This window comes from Oncorhynchus kisutch, linkage group LG8, assembly GCF_002021735.2.
Source record: "Oncorhynchus kisutch isolate 150728-3 linkage group LG8, Okis_V2, whole genome shotgun sequence".
NCBI classification, from domain to species: Eukaryota; Metazoa; Chordata; class Actinopteri; order Salmoniformes; family Salmonidae; genus Oncorhynchus; species Oncorhynchus kisutch.
Window position 1 is genome coordinate 31990943 of NC_034181.2, and position 23388 is coordinate 32014330.

At 42.2% G+C, this 23388-nt stretch overlaps 1 protein-coding gene across 1 annotated transcript; it reads right to left on the reverse strand.

Moving 5' to 3' along the window:
* Positions 1–5708: 5708 nt before the first annotated feature.
* On the reverse strand, positions 5709–18305 carry LOC109895108 (alpha-1A adrenergic receptor-like). The gene is made up of 2 exons (XM_020488755.2): positions 16575–18305; positions 5709–8755 (listed from the first exon to the last, which is right to left on the reverse strand). The coding sequence occupies exons 1-2, from the start codon at positions 17476–17478 to the stop codon at positions 8244–8246; spliced, it is 1416 nt and encodes a 471-aa protein (XP_020344344.1). The 5' UTR covers positions 17479–18305; the 3' UTR covers positions 5709–8243.
* Between the last annotated feature and the right edge of the window lie 5083 nt (positions 18306–23388).

The window sequence follows — 23388 nt, forward strand, 5'->3', positions numbered from 1 at the left end:
GCATCCAAGGCTGGGATAGGAGCCGTGCTCCCCTGTGCCTTCTTCTCTCCCCCGTGCCTTCTTCTCGAGGAAGCTGAGCCCGGCGTAGCGAAACTATGACGTGGGGGACCGGGAGCTGTTGGTTGTCTTCAAGGCTTTGAAGGCGTGGAGACATTGGCTTGAGGGGGCTAAACACCCTTCTCTCATCTGGACTGACCACCGCAATCTGGAGTACATCCGTACTGCGAGGAGACTGAACCCTCGCCAGGCAAGGTGGGCCATGTTTTTCACCCGTTTTGTTTTCACCCTTTCTTACAGACCAGGTTCCCAGAACGTGAAGGCAGAGGCACTGTCCCGGCTTTATGACACAGAGGAGCGGCCCATGGATCCCACCCCCATACTCCCGGCCTCCTGCCTGGTGGCGCCGATAGTGTGGGAGCTGGACGCGGACAATGAGCAGGCGCTACATGCAGAACCCACTCCCCTTCAGTGTCCCGCTGGGTGTCTGTACGTTCCGTCTGCTGTCCGTGACCGGCTGATCTATTGGGCCCACACATCACCCTCCTCTGGTCATCCAGGCATCGGTCGGACAGTGCGCTGTCTGAGAGGGAAGTACTGGTGGCCCACTTTGGCTAAGGACGTGACGGTTTGTTTCCTCCTGCTCGGGGTGCGCTCAGTGCAAGGCTCCTAGGCACCTGCCCAGAGGTAAGCTACACCCCTTACCCGTTCCACAGCGGCCTTGGTCACACCTGTTGGTGGATTTCCTTACCGAACTTCCTCCCTCACAGGTTAACACCACGATCCTGGTCGTTGTGGACCGTTTTTCTAAGTCCTGCCGTCTCCTCCCTCTGCCCGGTCTCCCTACGGCCCTACAGACTGCAGAGGCCTTGTTTACACACGTCTTCCGGCACTACGAGGTGCCTGAGGACCTAGTGTCTGATCGGGGTCCCCAGTTCACTTCAAGGGTCTGGAGGGTGTTCATGGAACGTCTGGGGGTCTCGATCAGCCTTACCTCGGGTTTTCACCCCGAGAGTAATGAGCAGGTGGAGAAAGTTTACCAGGATGTGGGTACGTTTCTGAGGTCTTATTGCCAGGTCCGGCCGGGGGAGTGGGCCCTGGGAAGAGATGGCCCAGATCCCGCTCCGCCACTCCTCCACTAACCTCTCTCTCTACAGTGCGTACTGGGGTATCAGCCGGTTCTGGCTCCTTGGCATCAGAGTCAGACCGAGGCTCCTGCGGTGGATGACTGGTTCCAGCGCGCAGAGGAGACATGGGACGCTGCCCATGTTCACCTTCAGCGCGCCGTGCTGCACCAGAAAGCCAGCTCTGACCGTCACCGCAGTGATGCCCCTGTGTTCGCACCGAGTCTGGCTCTCGACCGGAAACCTGCTCCTCCGCATGCCCTGCCGGAAGCTGGGCCCGTGGTTTGTGGGGCCATTTAAAGTCCTGAGGAGACTGAGCGAGGTGAGTTACAGTTTACAGCTTCCCCTGATTACCGTATTAACCCCTCGTTCCATGTCTCTCCTCAGGCCAGCGGTAGCTGGCCCGCTCCAGGAGTCTGAGGTGCGGGAAGTTTCTCCGCCCCTCTGGACATTGAGGGGGCCCCGGCATACTCCGTTCGCTCCATACTGGATTTGAGGCGTCGGGCAAGGGGCCTTCAGTACCTCGTGGACTGGGAGGGGTACGGTCCGGAGGAGAGATGCTGGGTTCCGGTGGAGGACGTGTTGGACCCTTCAATGCTGCGGGAGTTCCACCGTTTCAGTCCGGATCGCCCTGCACCTCGCCCTCCGGGTCGTCCCTGAGGCCGGTGACGGCGCGCTGCTGGAGCTGTGCGTCAAGGGGTGGTTACTGTCACGACTTCCGCCGAAGTCGGTTCCTCTCCTTGTTCAGTCGACGTCACCAGTCTTCTAGCTATCGCCGATCCACCTATCATTTTCCATTTGTTTTGTCTTGTCTTCTTGCACACCTGGTTTACATGTTCTAATAATTAACATGTGTATTTAGCCCTCTGTTCCCTCCATGTCTGTGAGGGGTATTGTTTTTTTGTCAAGGTTGGTACGCTTCCGGCTGGTTTGCGCCAGTTTTGTTATATACCCGTGCTTTGTGGCAGCTGGTACTTTGTACTTTGTGCTGCCTCACTTGTTCTTTGGGCATGTGTGATGTGACGCGGTTGCGTTCTGTATTATGATGCCTAAGTAAAGTGCTTTGTCGATTCATCTCGGCTCTCCTGCGCCTGTTCCATGCACCAGCTACACCCACCACTGACAACAACAGGTGTAGACTAACAGTGAAATGCTTACTTAAGGGCACTTTTCAACATTGCAGAGAGAACGAAAACACGTAATAATGAATACATAATGAGTAACGATAACTTGGCTATTTACACGGAGTACCAATACTGAGTAAATGTGCTGGGGTACGAGGTAATTGATGTAGATATGTACATATAACTAGGAATAAAGTGACAGATAATAAACAGTAGCAACAGCGTATGTGATGAGTAAAAAAAAGAGTCAATGCAGGTTAGTCCAGGTAGCTATTTGGTTAACTATTTAGCTAACTATTTAGCAGTCTTGTGGCTTGGGGGTAGAAGCTGTTTAGGGTCCTGTTGGTTTCAGACTTGCATTGGTACCACTTGCCGTGTGGTAGCAGAGAGAACAATTGATGTCTTGGGTGGCTAGAGTCTTTGACAATTTTTAGGGTCTTCCTTTGACAGCCCCTGACATAGAGATCCTGGATGGCAGTGAGTTCGGCCCCAGGGGTGTACTGGGCCGTATGCACTACCCTCTGTAACCAATTTTCAATTTGGGCTGTAACACAAAAAAATGTGGAAAAAGTCAAGGGGTGTGAATACTTTCAGAAAGCCCTGTATACCATAGTATACTATAGTATTTTTTCATGTGGGTGAAAACGCTTTGGGAGTTTTTTGGAGTCTATTTCAGGACTATGGCAGTTAGGCGTGTGTGTCTGAGTCTGGCTCTCTTAGAGAAGGAATGAATTAACAGCGTCTTTGCCCTCGTGGGAACTTCGTATTGAAGTATTTCTATGGAAGTCTATCCTTCGTATGTCACAAGCACGTCACATTGGGCTGAGTCAAAAGTAAAATCAGCAGGGTCTGGTTCACGTGTCATTGCAACAGAGGATGGAAACTTATATTTTTCCAGTCTGATCCCTTATCAGCCAACGCTCTATTAGTGGAATTCATTAGAAGGGTTGTATTTCAAAGACGGTAGATAATTGAAAACCAGAAGCAGAGGGTAGAGCAAAGAGAGACTTAAAAATGTGTAATACCTTTCTCAGTACTTATTTTTTTGTATTCTTTGTTTGACGATACTAATGTGCTACCTGCATGACTATTTTATCTTTCTTTGGAAACTACAGCCCACGCACCCACACACTTCTTATTCAGGAAACTGGGAGCATCTGCATAGGAGGGGTATCTACTCAGTACTGGTTGTAGGCTTTTACCCACAACTTTTCTAAATTCAGAAAAAAGCAATTGCGTGCTTTTAATAATGCAGGTTCGATTGAATTGGGCTCTTAGTCTCTTTGTATCTCTCTTTATATCTCTCTTTGTATCACTCTTTGTATCCCTCTCTCCAGCCCAGAGAGCGAGAGATAGTCAGTTCATCATCAATACCCTCTGTGTTTTGAGCCAATAGCCTCTCGATTACGTCAGCACTGAGACAGTATGACTCACAGAGAGAGAGGCACATTCATGCCAGCCAATGTCAATGGGGACAGAGTGTCTGCTGGCTCAATAAGTATTTCTGGCCACTCCCCTCAGGTCAGCCTGTCCACTTGGCTGCCAGGACTTGCTGGAGATACTCATCTTCATGCCGGGAGTGACAATTGTCGTTGCAATGCCATTCACATTCCAAACGCACAGAGGGAGTACAATGTAACACCCAAGAGAAAATAACCACAGGAAAGTCAACCAATACTGCCTGCGCTCCATACCCTGTTCACTACCATGCTTCTGCCTTGATGTAAATTACAGATAACCCCTCTGTAGAGATTATTATTATTATTATGCCCACAATGTGGTCAGTGCATACCCACATGAGGAAACCTAGTTGAGAAAATACTCAGGGAGCTAATTTTCTGTATCAGGTAGGTAGGTAGGCAGGCAGGCAGGTAGGCAGGTCGGAATGGAAAGTTCAGTGCTTCTGCTGTTTTCTATAACCTGAAGGGAACACAATATATGGTCTATACTTGGCATGTAGGTTTTTTACTTATGGGTGGCACAAATTGGGATATGGGGGAGGGGAATGGGCAAGGTATATGCAAATTAAAAACTGTAGTGTATACTAGTAATTACTCTAGTGTTTTTGCGGACATCACTGTAATATTTACTGTAGTGTTCTGCAGTCTGTAGTATACTGTATTATTTACTGTAGTATTCTACAGTATACTACAAAGTCCTATAGTAAGTACTACACATGATCGGGATACTACAGTGTGTAGTATAGTATTCTACAGTACTGTATATTACAGTTTACTACAGAGTTCTATAGTATTTACTGTAGTATTCTACACTAAACTGTAGTATTTTTTCACGTGGGTATCCATGCAATCACTTTTACTTGTGTGCTTGTGTAAGTGGCGGTTGGTGATGTTTAAGATGAGGGAGGACATTATCTTTTCTTATGAGCATGGCCTTATTTCTATTACAGCATATTGGATGACTGTCATTCCTATTCCATTCACCCAGCTCGATATAACATCGATTGGTTTAGGCTACTAAATTATACTCTAATTTCCCTATACCCATCATGAGGTTGCTACAATCTAGCCTATGAATGACAGTTTATAACGTAGGTGCACAGGTCGAGAAAAAAAATTGAGTCGTCAAGGTGACAGACAGTGACATATTCAATACCGCCTTGCACGCTCTTGTCCGCATCTAGCTAATCTAGGGTGTAATCATTAGTCCAACAGTTGCAAATTCAGTCAAATTCAGGTAGGTTTATCCCCATTTTGTTCCGTTTGCTTCTGTTTAAGAAACATTTTGCAACAGAATCGGTGGAATGAATACACCCCTGATCACATGCAAACACAGTTCACTTTCATAGCAGCCACAAAGAAAGAGCATTATATTTTTGCTCGTTGTAGAATTCCTTCTTGCATCTACGCACTCTACTCCTCTCACATTGTCCCTTCGCTTGTGGACTTCAGTGCACAACACATCAGCTAGGCAGAAAAACTTTTCCAAGCCAAACCTTCATATCATAACCGCTACACACAGCCTACATCGTTGTCACCATGTTAGCTAACATCATAGCTAGTAAACATAGCTACTAGAACTAACGCATTAGTAAATCCGCTACAATCATGCAGTAAAGTGTACAGTCAGCAAGCAGTTTAGCAGTTACATCAAGGGGCCCTGTTGACAATAAATGTATAAAACCAAAAGTTTGCCTTGACTTGAAAGCATTCCAGTGTTGGACAGCCATAGCGTTGGATAGCCATCCATCTCCAGTGTTGGATAGCCATCCCTCTCCGTTTGAGGTAGGTGTTTGAGTAGTCTAAACTAGCTAGCTGAATTTGCTTGCTAAGTGAAAGTGAAAAAAATTACAATGACATATACAGTGCTGTAAAAAACATGTTTTCCCCCTGTCTAAATTTCTCTACTTTTGCATATTTTTCATACTGAACGTTATTAGATCTTCAACCAAAACCTATTATTAGATACAGGGAACCTGAGTTGACAAATAACACAACAATTGCATACTTATTTCCTTTATTTCATAAACAAAGTTATGCAACACCCAATACCCCTATGTGAAAAAGTTATTGCCCCCTTACACTCAATAACTGGTTGTGCCACCTTTTGCTGCAATGACTCCAACCAAATGCTTCCTGTAGTTGTTGATCAGTCTCTCATGTCGCTGTGGAGGAATGTTGTCCTATCCTTCCATACAGAACTGCGGTAACTCAGCAATATTTGTGGGTTTTCCAGCATGAACTGACACAACATCTCAATTGGGATTAGGTCTGGACTTTGATTAGGCCATTCCAAAACTTCAAATTTGCTGCTTTTTAGCCATTTTCATGATTGTGTGTTTTGGATCAGTCTTGCTGCATGACCCAGCTGCGCTTTAGCTTCAGTTCACAGATGGATGACGTTCTCCTGTAGAATGTTTTGATACAGATTGGGTGGACAACATGTCAGTTCCTGCTGCAAGAACTCTGATAGGTTGGAGGAAATCCTCCAGAAGTTGTCATAATTACTGTGTAAGTCTATGGAAGGGGGTGAGAACCATGATCCTCCTAGGTTTTGTATTGAAGTCAATGTACCCTGAGGAGGACGTAAACTAGCTGTCCTCCGGCTACACCATGGTGCTACCCTACAGAGTACTGTTGAGGCTACTGTAGACCTTCATTGCAAAACAGTGTTTTATACAATTATTTGGTGACATGAATATATTTAGTATAGTTTAATCTAAAAAGGATAACCTTTTTAATTTCACAATTTTTTATGAAATTCACTGAGGATGGTCCTCCCCTTCCTCCTCTGAGGAGCCTCCACTGTATGGATGCAATTTGCAAATGGTTCCGATACTGGAAAGCCTGAGCTACAGTATGAAGGCAAATTTCTCACTGGTTTATGGTGGATTTAGAGGCTTGGGAGCAGTTATGAGGTCAAAACCCATGAAATGATCCCTCAGAATTCCAAAGGAGGAAGTTAATCTTCTGTCTGGCAGTGGAGATTGGAAAGTGGTATCGTGGGAATGTTAGAGTACAAAGCAATACTGTTCATGCGTGTTTATGAAACATGTGTGTCCATGAAATCCCAAAAAAAGGATTCTCAAAGTAATGTTGCAACTCCCAAACTGAGAATATCTCATACTCTTTTTATTGGAATACGTGACATGGAAGGACAGTATCCTCTTGGGTTCCAGCCTGCTGTGGACAGTATGGTGTGATTCATTTGTGATGGGCATTGTGCCTGCCCTCTGACTCCCCAGGGAGACTGGGAGTGATGTCACAGTATCACACAGTCACACACTATTCTCACAACGGGACAAGAGCTTGGTAAAGGGTAAGACACTGGGAGAAAGATTACAATTTTGAACAATTTGTGAGGTTACCACCAATTACATATGTACAGACTTGACCTAGAATGCATTGGTAATATTCTTTGTAAGTATACAACTTGTAAACATTACACAAGGAACACACAATTTGGTCCTTCTTAAGAAATAACTTCACAAACCCCAATATCTTATCAGGAATATCTGGAATAAATAATACATATATTGATATAGCTAAAGTGTAGATCCCAGTAAGATCCCCATGGAAAAGTTTTCTAACATGTATATTTAAACGGGGGGGGGGGGTATATTTTGCTCTCGGGGAACTATCACTTTTGGCATTAGATTGGAATAGTAATTTGGACGTTTCTTTACTATTCAAATCAAATGGATGGTAAAGTGTGAAGAGTGGCAAAGACCACCTGAGAGAATGTGCACTTGTCTTAAAGGCCCAGTACAGTCAACAATGTGATTTTACTGTGTTTTATATATATTTCCACACTATGAGGTTGGAATAATACTGTGGATTGTGAAAATTATGATGATGCCCTTTTAAGAGCTGGATAGAGTTGTGGCCAGCCTGGTGGCATCACCAGGTGGTAAATTAGTTAATAGACCAATAAGAAACAGAGTTCCAATAACAGCTAATTTTCCATTTTCCCCTTCCCACTCAGACCACTACCAGACAGCCTTAGCAAAATTCTTGCTTGAGAAATTGCTCTTCGCCAAGAAGCTATTTTTGTTTCTCACTAGTGTAAGACGCTCTGATTAAGAACATCTGCTAAATGACTCAAATGTAAATGTAATGTTACTTTTTGATCATTCTAATTTAAAACAATCACAGCAAGGTACTTAATTGTTACCCAGAAATTAGTTGATATGTAGATAATAACTGCTGCATTGGACCTTTAAAGAGTGTCATCATCTCGAGGTAAAACCTTGGTTTAGTGTGTAAAAACAAACAGTCATGAATTTAAACACTGCCATTGTGTATCTGCAGTCAGAGTATTCCAAATATTTCAGAATTTCATCGACCATCTCCACCAGCTATTATTAATGTTCCATCGTTGTAAACTCCACTGGGCTTAGAAATGTATTCACTATTCACTTTAGTTTCCTTTAATAGCACTGGACCTTGAGGGTAGACCATGCTTTGTTTAAGAGAAGAAGAACTACAGTATTCATACCAGAGACATTCAAAATGATTTACTCCATCATTATCTCTGGTTATACGGCCTCTCCATTTTCACAGAAAGACAGCTGGTGGATCTTAATGGTGGGCAGGGCCCCGTGTGGAGGGGGCTGGGGATGGCTGGGCCCCTGGTTGAGGCTCCCATCTCTGATGCAGCAGCAGGTCTTCAGCAGACTCCTACTGCACAGTTGGGCCACCTTAGCCTGTCCTGTCTCTATCTTCCACTCTCTGTCATCCCTAGAGGAGGGTGTGCGGGACAGGGCTATGGAGGAGGAGGGGCTAAGACAGGAGGGGTCACCTCTGCCATCTACTCTCAGAGTGAGAGAATGACCCTGAACCTGGGCTTGACTGAGGCCTGGACCTAGGTGATGAGTGGCTCTTGGCTGGGCTCTCAGACAGCGTACTCCCAGAATACTCTGGAAGGCCTTCTTAAACTCCTGGTTGGAACAGGGGTAGATGATAGGGTTGATGCAGCTGTTGAAGTAGCCCAGCCAGAAGGTGATCTTGAAAACTGTGTCCGAAGGTCTGTATGCCGGGAATATGGAACCTATAATAGGCCACACACACACGCACACAGACACACACACACACGCACGCACACACACACAGAGAGAGAGAGAGAATTAGACACGAACACACATGCCACACATAAAGGGAAGAAAACTGATTAACATCAAGGTATTGACGTCAAGGTATCAGTTGATTTAAAATTGCCTTCATAAATCCTACTGCTTCTGATTACAGGGGCTCATGGGAAAAAGTGTGATAGAGTGTGAGCTGCACACTTAATAGTGAAGTAGATGAAATGGTTTAACATGCACATTACATGAAGGACTTTTCACAGCCAATGCTCGACACATTAAAATAATTAAATGGCTAATGTCTTGGATGGCCTTGAATTTGAGCGTCTATCTTCAAAGGTAGGCTGGGTGAGCTGTCTTGTGAAATTCTTTAATGGAGAAGCTGTTGGACAACTTTTAGTGATGTGGAGATGGATAGAGAGAGAGAGAGAGAGAGAGAGAGAGAGAGAGAGAGAGAGAGAGAGAGAGAGAGAGAGAGAGAGAGAGAGAGAGAACGAGGGAAGGAAAGGAGGTGAAGTTTGAGTAGATATGATTCCGTGTCAAGTACATCTCAGATGACTACTGTGCAACAAGCAAGAGCTATTCTACTACTCTTCTTACTACTGAATTCATACATCCTGGAAACCTGATTGCCGTTACTCAGGAAGCCTAATTTTTCTATGAAAAGTTGACACAATAAAGACAGTGATGCAAAGCATGTTAAACAAGCTAAACAAATCATTTGGTTTCATTCTCTCCCTCTACTGCACCAAACAGAGGGTATACAGTGATTTATAGCGACGGAAAACAAGATAGAGTGAGAAATAAATAATGGATGACCAATAAATGTGCTCACTTCCCAAGTGAGACGTTGCCATACATCCAGGAAGACACAGAAGCACACTACTGCTCTAATACTGTAGCTCACTACCAACACCCCCAAATATAATTCATAATGTCAATAATGATTTAAGATAACAATACCAAATATGCATGGTAGGCACAAGTGCAACTACCGACTAACGACCACAGCACCAGCAGACAAGATACCAGTACCTTGTGAACGTGTGAGTAAACAGTTGCGTAGCTCTTGGTCATGCCTTTTAAATAGCTACTGGAACAAACCAGTCTCAAAATAAACACACTGCCAAGACAGTGATAGCCCTCTTTAACCCTTTTGACCCACTCAAATCCCCACAAGGGTAAGTTTCCCTCTTAAAGAAGAAATAAAGCCTGCCCCAATAAACCAAAGCAAACAAGAATAACCATCCCCAGCTGAACACAAATGATTAAGCTAACAAGCAGACTTTATCTTTCCTTCCTTCTGTGATCACATTGATAAAATAGATGCCGAGAGAGAGAGAAAGAGAGAGAGAGAGAGAGAGAGAGAGAGAGAGAGAGAGAGAGAGAGAGAGAGAGAGAGAGAGAAAGAGAGAGAGAGAGAGAGAGAGAGAGAGAGAGAGAGAGAGAGAGAGAGAGAGAAAGAGAGAGAGAGAGAGAGAGAGAGAGAGAGAGAGAGAGAGAGAGAGAGAGAATGGTTGTCTGAAAAGTGTGTGTGAAATATGACACAAAAGAAAGTTTCCGGCAGCATGTGCTCAGCACTCCTAACTTCATGCAGCTGACTCCACCCATTCCCCGATGTTGCCAGAGAGACTAGGGGATCATAAACTGGCTCCCCAAACTCCTAGTTACCTCAGCTACCAGGCCACCTATAGGTTGCTAGGGAGGTTGCTAGGGGGCAGGACAGCAGACAGTCCTTTTGCCTGCTCAGGTCAGAGCCTCATCAGTCTTTCTCCAAGTGGAGTGGTGGACAGACGTGAGTGATGTTGTTATTGAAACTTGTGTGCATTTACTGTTGGTTGTTACTAATGCCAGTCATTAATAGTAGTTGATGCTACTACGTGTTAAACAGTCATTGTCATGTTATGTTCTTTATGTATAGTATATTCATTATCTTTGTACAGAACCACATACATATGTCCTCTGGAAATGATTAGTTTCATTCCAAAACGCTATACCAATTTTCAGAAATGTTGGTAAATTTGCTTGTATTGTTTAAAGACATTATGAATGAGATGAATGTGTTTTTTTCACTATCTAATCATGGCATGGGGGTTGTTCATTGACAGATACGTATTAGTTTAAAATCTGTCATGTTATGGTTTAATTTCAAAAAGACAAACCTCACTCTCAGAGAAATAAGTAGTACTGCTAGGTTTTACACAGTCACATGGAACAAATAACTACATCTTTAGTAAAGAAATGTACAAATGATATATTTGCGACATCAATATCAAATTTTAAAATATATATAATTAAAGACAGTAATATGAGATCTGTATGTAAAACATTTACATTTGACATTTTAGTCATTTAGCAGATGCTCTTATCCAGAGAGACTTACAGTAAGTGCATTCATCTTAAGTTAGCAAGGTAAGACAAGTACATATCACAGTCAAATACACAGGACACGAACATGCCATTCCAGCTAAACAATGAATATATAGCGTTTAGCAAAAAAAACATTTTCATACTCTCTCAAATCTATGAATAAAATATCTGACAACAGTAATATTTTACACACACATGAAGGTACCCATAAGCAATCATTTCTGGTGAAAAAATACAAATGTGAAAAATGTGTGGATATAGCGTTCAACTCTTCAAATACAGTTTCTTATGTGTAACTCTCTGTGAGGTTGCCTTATTCACAGACCAGCCAAACTGGAAAGACGCTTTCTTTCAACCACAGCAGCTCTTTGATCACACTGAGAAGATGACTGGGACAGAGGCTGACTGAAAGTGACCACGCACCCATGCTGAGAGTATCTCTGTTGTCTGAAGAATCCTATGATGACCCAGTGTCTGGCTAGCCTAGTACCAGACCCGGTCACAGCTTTTAACTTTGTTGCCTGCACTGCATCACTGAGACACCTGGCCCAAATTGCAGTAACTCCTCAGTGGCCTTCCGAAAAACCATTCAATTAACACCAAAAACGATTAATTTCACAAGCACTTACAGCTATGGTTGGATAACAAAAATCGACAATGGTGTCTTGGAAATGAATGAATGGAAGTTCCAAACGTACTCTATCTTTCTCTGTAGCTCTCTATCTCTATCACTTTCTAATGTGTGTGTGTGTGTGTGTGTGTGTGCGTGCGTGTGCATGTGCGTGTGTGTGCATGTGCGTGCGTGCGTGTGTGCGTGTTCGTGTGAACATCCTCTCTATATTTTCTACACAATAGCAAACACAATAATTTAATCAAATGAAATGATGAGGATAATGGGCCTAATCTGAAATGTTCATCAATCAGTTTTCTTTTAAAATAATACTGACTCTATTCAAAGATTGTGATAAAATCAGTAAATGTTTATGGCAATTATACTTGTTATTGGGCATTGTGTGCTCTGAAATAAAAGCTACTGAAATTACTTTTTTATTTCATTATTTCCACATGAAATACCACATTATGGTAAGTGTATGTACAGTTGGGGTCGGACGTATACATACAACTTAGCCAAATACATTTAAACTCAGTTTTTCACAATTCCTGACATTTAATCCCAGTAACAATTTCCCTGTCTTAGGTCAGTTAAGATCACCACTTTATTTTAAGAATGTGAAATGTCAGAATAATAGCAGAGAGAATTATTTATTTCAGCATTTCTTTATTTCATCACATTCCCAGTGGGTCAGAAGTTTACATACACTCAATTAGTATTTGGTTGCATTGCCTTTAAATTGTTTAACCTGGGCCAAATGTTTTGGGTAGCCTTCAACAAGCTTCCCACAATAAATTGGCCGAATTTTGGCCCATTCCTCCTGACAGAGCTTGTGTCGGCCTCATTGCTCTCACACGCTTTTTCAGTTCTGCCCACAAATTTTCTATGCGATTGAGCTCAGGGCTTTGTCATGGCCACTCCAATACACCTTGACTTTGTCCTTAAGCCATTTTGCCACAACTTTGGAAGTATGCTTGGGGTCATTGTCCATTTGGAAGACCCATTTGCAACCAAGCTTTAATTTCCTGACTGATGTCTTGAGATGTTGCTTCAATATATCCACATAATTTTCCTCCCTCATGATGCCATCTATTTTGTGAAGTGCTCTAGTCCCTCCTGCAGCAAAGCATTCCCACAACATGATGCTGCCACTCCTTGTGCTTCACAGTTGGGATGGTGTTCTTCGGCTTTCCTCCAAACATAATGGTCATTATGGCCAAATAGTTATATTTTTGTTTCATCAGACCAAATCAAATCAAATCAAATTTTATTTGTCACATACACATGGTTAGCAGATGTTAATGCGAGTGTAGCGAAATGCTTGTGCTTCTAGTTCCGACAATGCAGTAATAACCAACAAGTAATCTAACTAACAATTCCAAAACTACTGTCTTATACACACAAGTGTAAGGGGATAAAGAATATGTACATAAAGATATATGAATGAGTGATGGTACAGAGCGGCATAGGCAAGATACAGTAGATGGTATCGAGTACAGTATATACAGTGCCTTGCGAAAGTATTCGGCCCCCTTTTGCCACATTTCAGGCTTCAAACATAAAGATATAAAACTGTATTTTTTTGTGAAGAATCAACAACAAGTGGGACACAATCATGAAGTGGAACGACATTTATTGGATATTTCAAACTTTTTTAACAAATCAAAAACTGAAAAATTGGGCGTGCAAAATTATTCAGCCCCTTTACTTTCAGTGCAGCAAACTCTCTCCAGAAGTTCAGTGAGGATCTCTGAATGATCCAATGTTGACCTAAATGACTAATGATGATAAATACAATCCACCTGTGTGTAATCAAGTCTCCGTATAAATGCACCTGCACTGTGATAGTCTCAGAGGTCCGTTAAAAGCGCAGAGAGCATCATGAAGAACAAGGAACACACCAGGCAGGTCCGAGATACTGTTGTGAAGAAGTTTAAAGCCGGATTTGGATACAAAAAGATTTCCCAAGCTTTAAACATCCCAAGGAGCACTGTGCAAGCGATAATATTGAAATGGAAGGAGTATCAGACCACTGCAAATCTACCAAGACCTGGCCGTCCCTCTGAACTTTCAGCTCATACAAGGAGAAGACTGATCAGAGATGCAGCCAAGAGGCCCATGATCACTCTGGATGAACTGCAGAGATCTACAGCTGAGGTGGGAGTCTCTGTCCATAGGACAACAATCAGTCGTATATTTTCACAAATCTGGCCTTTATGGAAGAGTGGCAAGAAGAAAGCCATTTCTTAAAGATATCCATAAAAAGTGTTGTTTAAAGTTTGCCACAAGCCACCTGGGAGACACACCAAACATGTGGAAGAAGGTGCTCTGGTCAGATGAAACCAAAATTTAACTTTTTGGCAACAATGCAAAACGTTATGTTTGGCGTAAAAGCAACACAGCTCATCACCCTGAACGCACCATCCGCACTGGCAAACATGGTGGTGGCAGCATCATGGTTTGGGCCTGCTTTTCTTCAGCAGGGACAGGGAAGATGGTTAAAATTGATGGGAAGATAGATGGAGCCAAATACAGGACCATTCTGGAAGAAAACCTGATGGAGTCTGCAAAAGACCTGAGACTGGGACGGAGATTTGTCTTCCAACAAGACAATGATCCAAAACATAAAGCAAAATCTACAATGGAATGGTTCAAAAATAAACATATCCAGGTGTTAGAATGGCCAAGTCAAAGTCCAGACCTGAATCCAATCGAGAATCTGTGGAAAGAACTGAAAACTGCTGTTCACAAATGCTCTCCATCCAACCTCACTGAGCTCGAGCTGTTTTGCAAGGAGGAATGGGAAAAAATGTCAGTCTCTCGATGTGCAAAACTGATAGAGACATACCCCAAGCGACTTACAGCTGTAATCGCAGCAAAAGGTGGCGCTACAAAGTATTAACTTAAGGGGGCTGAATAATTTTGCACGCCCAATTTTTCCGTTTTTGATTTGTTAAAAAAGTTTGAAATATCCAATAAATGTCATTCCACTTCATGATTGTGTCCCACTTGTTGTTGATTCTTCACAAAAAAATACAGTTTTATATATTTATGTTTGAAGCCTGAAATGTGGCAAAAGGTCGCAAAGTTCAATGGGGTCGAATACTTTCGCAAGGCACTGTACATATGAGATGAGTATGTAAACAAAGTGGCATAGTTAAAGTGGCTAGTGATACATGTATTACATAAAGATGCAGTAGATGATATAGAGTACAGTATATACGTATACATATGAGATGAATAATGTAGGGTATGTAAACATTATATTAGGTAGCATTGTTTAAAGTGGCTAGTGATATATTTTACATCATTTCCCATCAATTCCCATTATTAAAGTGGCTGGAGTTGAGTCAGTGTGTTGGCAGCAGCCACTCAATGTTAGTGGTGGCTGTTTAACAGTCTGATGGCCAGAGGACATTTCTCTAAAAAGTACGATCTTTGTCCCCATGTGCAGTTGCAAAGCGTAGTCTGACTTTTTTATGGCGGTTTTGGAGCAGTGGCTTCTTCCATGCTGAGCAGCCTTTCAGGTTATGTCGTTATAGGACTCGTTTTACTGTGGATATAGATACATTTGTAGCTGTTTTCTACAGCATCTTCACAAGGTCCTTTGCTGTTGTTCTGGGATTGATTTGCACTTTTCACACCAAAGTACGTTCATCTCTAGGAGAGAGCGTCTCTTTCTTGAGTGGTATGACGGCTGCATGATCCCATGGTGTTTATACTTGCGTACTATTTTTGTACAGATGAACGTGGTACCTTCGCGCATTTGGAAATTGCTACCAAGGATGAATCAGACTTGTGGAGGTCTACAATTCTTTTCTGAGATCTTGGCTGATTTCTTTTGATTTTCCCATGATGTCAAGCAAAGAGGCACTGAGTTTGAAGGTAGGCCTTGAAATACATCCACAGGTACACCTCAAATTGATTCAAATGATGTAGCTTCTAGAAGCTTCTGAAGCCATGACATCATTTTCTGGAATTTTCCAAGCTGTTTAAAGGCACAGTCAACTTAGTGTATGTAAACGTCTGACCCACTGGAATTGTGATACAGTGAATTATAAGTGAAATACTCTGTCTGTAAACAATTGTTGGAAAAATTACTTGTGTCATGCACAAAGTAGATGTCCTAACCAACTTCCCAACACTATAGTTCGTTAACAAGAAATTTGTGGGAAAACGAGTTTTAATGACTCCAACCTAAGTGTATGTAAACTTCTGACTTCAACTGCATATACTACTAAAAAAATGTCTGGTAGTTAAGTTAGACAAAAGCAGTCATGTATGACAAGTAAAATAACATAAGGGTGAGGAGAAGATTGACATTTTGCACAGCTCAAACAAATACTTTGATTTGTGTACTCTTTTTAATGATACATTTGCATTACTTCAGATGGTTTCTATTTGTAAGCCAGTTTTAATTTGTGTCATCAATGAAAGTAAATCTTTGCAGATGCAGCCCATTATTGATTAATGCGGCAATAGACTACATTTTACATCATCCAACAACCTCACATAACCTAAAATAACTGATTTATTACACACATAAATAAACTTGTTCTATTTCTATGGTTGATACCGTATGACATAAGAAAGGCTTGCATGAGACTGTTGCGAACATCTATTTTGGGAGTCATCCCACACTCCCTCCTACATCCATCTCTGCAATGCAATTTAATTATAAACCCTCATAAATTATTTTGCCAAGTGTAGATACCAAAGGAGGTGGCATTAACAGCATGACACAGCAGCTGTGGAGCACGGTCTACAAGGTACGGAGCCTAGGTACAATGGGTAACACTCACCTATGGGCAGAACCAGGAAGAAAGGCAGCCAGCAGAGCACGAAGCAGCCAACCACAATGCCCAGGGTCTTGGCGGCCTTCTTTTCTCTGGAGAACTTGAGGAGGCGCAGGGCGAAGTGTGTGTGGCTGCGCAGGGCCTCGTCCTCAGACACAGCCGTGTTGCCGCGGTGGATCCTCAGCGTGATGCTCTCTGAGTCTGACTTGTCTGTTTTGTGCCCCTCCCTCAGGCCCCGGCTCTCCTGGCGGGCCACCACATACACCCTGCAGTACATAGACAGTATGATGGCCAGCGGGAGGTAGAAGGAGCCCACAGCAGAGAAGATGGCATAGGCAGGCTCCTCTGTGATCTTACAGATAGACTCATCCTCAGGCGCCGGCTCCTTCCAGCCAAACAGAGGGCCGATGGAGATTGTGACAGACAGAGCCCACAGGCCCACCAGAGCTAGCAGTGCCCTGCGCTCTGTCACGATGGCTGGGTAGCGCAGCGGGTAGCTGACCCCGATGTAGCGGTCCACTGAGATCACACATAGGCTCATGATGGAGGCTGTGCAGCACAGCACATCCACCGCTGCCCACACGTTGCAGAATGGCCGTCCGAACACCCAGTACCCTAAGATCTCAAAGGTGGCAGAGAAGGGCAGCACGATGGAGCTCAGCAGGAGGTCTGCCACCGCTAAGTTGACAATGAAGTAGTGTGTGACTGTGCGTAGGTGTCGATGACAGACCACCGACAAGATAACCAGGATGTTCCCAAAAACCCCAAATATGATGAAGGTCCCAAGTATCAGTCCCAGCGCCACAGCCTTGATCACATTGAGCTCTGGGACAAACGCCTGGCTGCAGTTGGAGCAGTTCTGTGTCGGAGGCTCTGGGGTCATGTTCATGTTGTCTGCTATAGGAACCATCTGTTCTCTATACAGTATTGATACACTGTGCTGCCCTGTACTGTAACAGTAGACTGATAAACAGACTGCAGACAGTTATGTTTGCTGAGAGAAGACAAGGACATCAGAGCACTTTCCTGAGAAATTAAAATAAATAATATAAGGATCACATTAAGACTGTCATGTCAAATTATAATTTGACTGATGATGTCTCAATCTAATGAGCAATTAAGATGAATCAAGAATAGTAAGCTATGTTCTTGTTTTAAACACTGAGCGAGACACACATTGTGTATGCAGAGGAATGCTATTTAACACAGAAATCATAATCCATTTTGAGATGGTGCTTGATGTTAAGCCACAAGTTAAAATACAGTTGGAGACCACAAAAGATCTTTGATGGAGTGTGGAGTTGACTCTGACAGTCTGACCTGTCAGAGTCGTATTTGGTTACTGAGGATCATGATCATAGGCATAGCTCTGAGGTCGATCTCTCTGATCTTCCCAATACCTACTTCAAAGTGTACAAGGGCAAGTCTGTGTCATATCAAAAATGTAGAATAGTGGGAAGAGGACAGTGAATCATATACAATCTGCAATCTGAGTAGTTTGGTTTTAGTTTGGCTCAATCCAACTGGAAGAGAATACTGAAAGGTATTCTCACTGAGCTTGAGCTCCACACCAGACCGCTAGACCAGAGTAGGAGTCAGGAGGTAGCAGGGTTATTACAGGTGAAGCGACAGGCCAGTCCCAGGGCAAGTCTGGCCAAGCCTCCTGAAAGTGGGAACAGCCTCAGCTTGGATGTGGATGAGTTGAATAGTCACTGTGCATCTGTGGCATGACTCTCCCTGAAAAAAAAGAAGAGATACAGCCACAGTGATGCTTTGGTCTGAGTAAGACTAAGTATAAGCTGGTATGACATCCAACCACCACAACAGATCTCATGCAAAATCAAACCTCAGTAAGACAAGTCGCTACATCTTTTAAAACATTTTCAGACAGCCACAATTTGTATTCTGCCACGTGTTTCAATATCATTAGCTGCTTAAAATGACCTATCTGGCCCCTATCCAGTCCCATTGTATGGGAGATACAATCCCTTTTCTCTTCCTGAATTCATTTCCTTTTTGAAAGAAAAGCAGGTGCAGACTTTGCACCTGCTGCAAATGCTGAGCAAATCTGTCCCTTTTTCTCAATTTATCTGTGTAGCCTAAGAATGGAATAGAAGGAAAGCCTCCATATAAAATTGGATTTGATTTCTGACTTTTATGACGTAAAAATGTATTCATCTGTCTTAAGACAAGCAGTGTGCCATATCCTTTCGTGTACTGTATACATTGCCTTCAGAAAGTTTTCACACCCCTAGAATTTTTCCACATTTTGCTGTTGTGTTGGAACCTGAATTTTAAATATATTAAATTGAGGATTTGTGTCACCCATCTACACACATTACTTCATAATGTCAAAGTCGAATCATGTTTTTAGAATTGTTTACAAATTAATTCAAAATGAAAAGCTGAAATGTCTTGAGTCAATAATTATTCAACCCTTTTGTTATGGCAAACCTAAATAAGCTAAACATTTGCTTAACAAGTAATATAATAAGTTGCATGGACTCACTCTGTGTGCAATAATAGTGTTTAACATGATTTTCAAATGACTACCCCCATCTCTGTACCCTACACATACAATTATCTGAACGGTCCCTCAGTCGAACAGTGAATTTCAAGCACAGATTGAACCACAAAAACCAGGGAGGTTTTCCAATGGTTCGCAAAGAAGAAATTACACTTTGGATGATGTATCAATACACCCAGTCACTACAAAGATACAGGTGCCCTTCCTAACTCAGTTGCCAGAGAGGAAGGAAACTGCTCAGAAATTTCACCATGAGGCCAATAGCGATTTTTTTTTTAAGTTACAGAGTTTAATGGCTGTGATAGGAGTTAACTGAGGATGGATCAACAACATTGTAGTTACTCCACAATACTAACATTAATGACAGAGTGAAAAGAAGGAAGCATGTACAGAATAAAAAATATTCCAAAACATGCATCCTGTTTGCAATAAGGCACGAAAGTAATACTGCAGAAAATGTGACAAAGAAATTAACTTTTTGTCCTGAATACAAAGCGTTATGCTTGGGGCAAATCCAACACAACACATCACTGGTTACCACTATTCATATTTACAAGCATGGTGGTGGCTGCATTATGTTATGGGTATGCTTGTCATCGACAAAGGACCTGTGATTCATTTTTTTAAGTTAAAAAAAAATAAACGGAAAAGATCTAAGCACAGGCAAAATCCTAGAGGAAAACCTTGTTTTCCAGTCTGATTTCCAACAAGCACTGGAAGACAAATTCACCTTTCCGCAGAACATTAACCTAAAACACAAGGCCAAATATACACTGGAGTTGCTTACCAAGACGACATTGAATGTTCCTGAGTGGCCTAGTTAGTTTAGACTTAAATCGTCTTGAAAATCTATGGCAAGACCTGAAAATGGCTGTCTAGCAATGATCAAAACCCCACTTGAAAGTGCTTGATAAGTTGAAAAAAGAATAATGGGCAAATATTGTACAATCCAGGTGTGCAAAGCTCTTAGAGACTTACCCAGAAAGACTCACAGCTGGCTTTCTCTCCTTCGCTTTCAAAGAGTAAACTTTCATAATAGAGGACATTTTAATTTTCAAGATCTTCCACATAAAAAACAACTGCCTGACTGATGTTAAATGTATCTAATCAGCTTTGTCACTACTGCTCAATGGCATTTGGTACATGGACGTCATCTATGGAATTTAGATTTGATCGAATGCTTGACAACACATTAGAATAATAAAAGTAGATGGAAACAGCCCTAGTTTGGTTTATATTGGGTTATGATAAGCAGCTTTGACTTAGATGATGATATTAGAAGTTCATCTGAGTGCAGCTCTTAGACTATAAATCCATCAGTGTCAAGGTTTATGTATTCTAACCAATTCTCTTGTACTTTGTATGCACACCATCAATTACCATACAAAATAGGTGAAAGTGGAATCAATGGGTGGAAAAAACACACACGGGTAGTAATGGGTCTAAATTAAAACATGACTTAGTTCCCTACTGTCCTCCTTCCCTCTCTCCTCCATCATATTATTGGTTCTGTCTGCTTTCCAACAGACACTGTAAGACAAATTCATCCTTCAGCAGGACAATTACCTAAAACACAAGGCCAAATATACACTTGCGTTGCTTACCAAGATGACATTGAATGTTCCTGAGTAGCCTAGTTACAGTTTTTATTTAAATTGGCTTGAAAGTCTATGGCAAGACTTGAAAATGGCTGTCTAGCAATGATTAACAACCAACTTGACAAAGCTTGAATAATATATTTAAGAATAATGGGCAAATATTGTACAATCCAGGTGTGCAAAGCTATTAGAGACTTACCCAGAAAGACTCACAGCTGAAATAGCTGCCAAAGGTGATTCTAACATGTACTGACTCAGGAGGGTGAATACTTATCCAATAAAGGTACATTAGTGTTTTATTTTCCATAATTAAAAAAAATATGTTCAAATTTTTCTTCCACTTTGACATTAAGAGGATTTTGTGTAGCTCATTGAGAAGAAAATGACAATGAAATCAATTTTAATCCCAGATTGTAACACAATAAAATGTGGAAAAAGTCAAGTGGTGTGAATCATTTCTGAAGGCACTGTAATTCATCTTGACTTTGTTGTATGGTGGTGATGCAACAATCTTTCGAGCTGTCTGTCTCTCCTTCGCCTTCAAAGAGTCAACTTTCATAATAGAGGACATAGCTACATGTATTTTTCACAATGTCCCACAGAAAACACCCACTGTCTGACTGATGTCAAATTAATCTCATCAGCCTTGTCTCTGCTGCTCAATGGCATTTGGTACATGGACGTCATATATGGAATATACTGTAGATTTGATCGAATGCCTGACAACACAGTAGAATACTAAAAGTGGATGGAAACAGCCCTAGTTTGGTTTATATTGGGTTATGATAAGCAGCTTTGACTTAGATGATGACATTAGAAGTTCATCTGAGTGCAGCTCTTAGACTATAAATCCATCAGTGTCAAGGTTTATGTATTCCAACCAATTCTCTTGTACTTTGTATGCACACCAATATTACCATACAGAATAGGTGAAAGTGGACCGTTGGTGATGGGTCTAAATTAAAACATGACATAGTCCCTTACTGTCCTCCTCCCCTCTCTCCTCCGTCATATTATTATTACCGCAGCGTGACCTTTCCTCTGTGCCCTACAGAGTCCTGCTCCACACTGGCTGAGCAGCTGCTGAAGCAGCCTGGTGAACTCCTGTGTACAGCCAGATGCCACTTACATTCACACCTCCAACTAGTTCCTGCGTGTGGTGTGCTGCTGGAGAGAACACTGGGATGGTGCAATAATATTACTCACGGTGTGGGTTATAACACACAACGGCATTTGGCTTGTGTCCTAGCAGGGCGAGAGTGCTCATTTGCTTTAAGGGCAATATAGGTGCTGAACCAGTATCTCTAGACCTCTCTAACGCCCCGAAAGCTCCGATTCAAACTCCCATTCACCAGCTCTGAAAGCGTTCTAATGTCTAAATACGTTTGTTGTTCCAAAAAAGGTCTAAATAAAAATGTACAAGCAACCCCAAAAAATCATATTCTGCACCTCCAATCACTCATTACTGCCCCTCACAGGTCGGAAGTCTACAACAGCTCAATAAATTGGAGGTGCCGAATAGTCATTTTGCTTGTACATTTTTTATTTCATTTTTATTTAGACCTTTTTTGGAAGCACATACCAACCGTGACAGGAGTAAATGAAGATAATTGCTCAGCAAAACTTATTATAAAATTATAATGTTTGCATAGCTGGTGAATGGGAGTTTGAATCAGAGTTTTCTAGGCGTTAGAAAGGTCTCTAATGCACAGATACTTACTTGGGTAGTGTACTAGCAGGAGAGTGCTCATTTGATTTAAGGGCAATATAGGGTGCTAAGACAGTGTCTGATTTTAGCCACTGAAGCGCGTGGGACAAATAAAAAACTGCCCATGGCAAAGTTATGAATAAACAACAATGACATTTGCATCATTGTCACACATGAAAGCATTACTTAATGAGTTTCCCTCAGCATAGTGCCTTATAAGCAACATCTGGATGTTAGAAATTAGGTGCATACCAGACTCAGGTGCACAGGTAACATGAAATGCCTCAGTAAATTACCACAAACCCAAACCGCAAAGACATTTTATACTCAAATCAAGAAAACAAGGATTGTTTGTGTCTAGCAAGCTGCACAGACAGCCAACCCCCTCTAAATGGTGCCTGTTAGGATTTGTTCAAATTAGGGATGATAAAAGCATTATATTATGCCTGAGACAGTGTGTCCACATAACGGCAGACATGACTGCCCCTAAAGCAACATCCATTCTGTCCATGATTACATCACAATTACTGGTACGCTTTAATGAACAATTATCACATTATTGCAGTAGTATGGTGGTATTCACTGTCTCCGACCATTAGCTCTAGTCAAGTCATAATGCCAGAGAAGCCGGTGTTTAGAGTATATATTGGCGCGGGTGTTGTTAGGCCTAGACGAAGTCGGAGGCCGGCAAACCGTGACAATATATCCTCCGAACACTGGCTTCGAGGGCATTATCACTTTTATACAACGAGTTACCAACATATTCAAATAATGATTTACATATTTTCATTAAAAATATTATTTTGATTCATTTATTCAAACTATTTCATCCTTCCACAAGATATAGTCCTGACACAAATCGAGGGTTGCTACCCAAGCTGGCTGGTCGTTCTTTCTATCGGTTCAGTTGCCAGAGACACGATCCATTCGTTTTTGTTCTGTATCTATGGACACGACCCAGTTATTTGATCTAAATGTTCTATTGCA

Bases quoted from the DNA above. Each gene is read 5' to 3' on its own strand.
- LOC109895108 (XM_020488755.2), bottom strand. From the start codon at position 17,478: ATGGTTCCTATAGCAGACAACATGAACATGACCCCAGAGCCTCCGACA. The intron at 8,756-16,574 runs GTGAGTGTTACC...GGCCTATTATAG, and splicing joins CTTCCTGGTTCTGCCCATAG to GTTCCATATTCCCGGCATAC.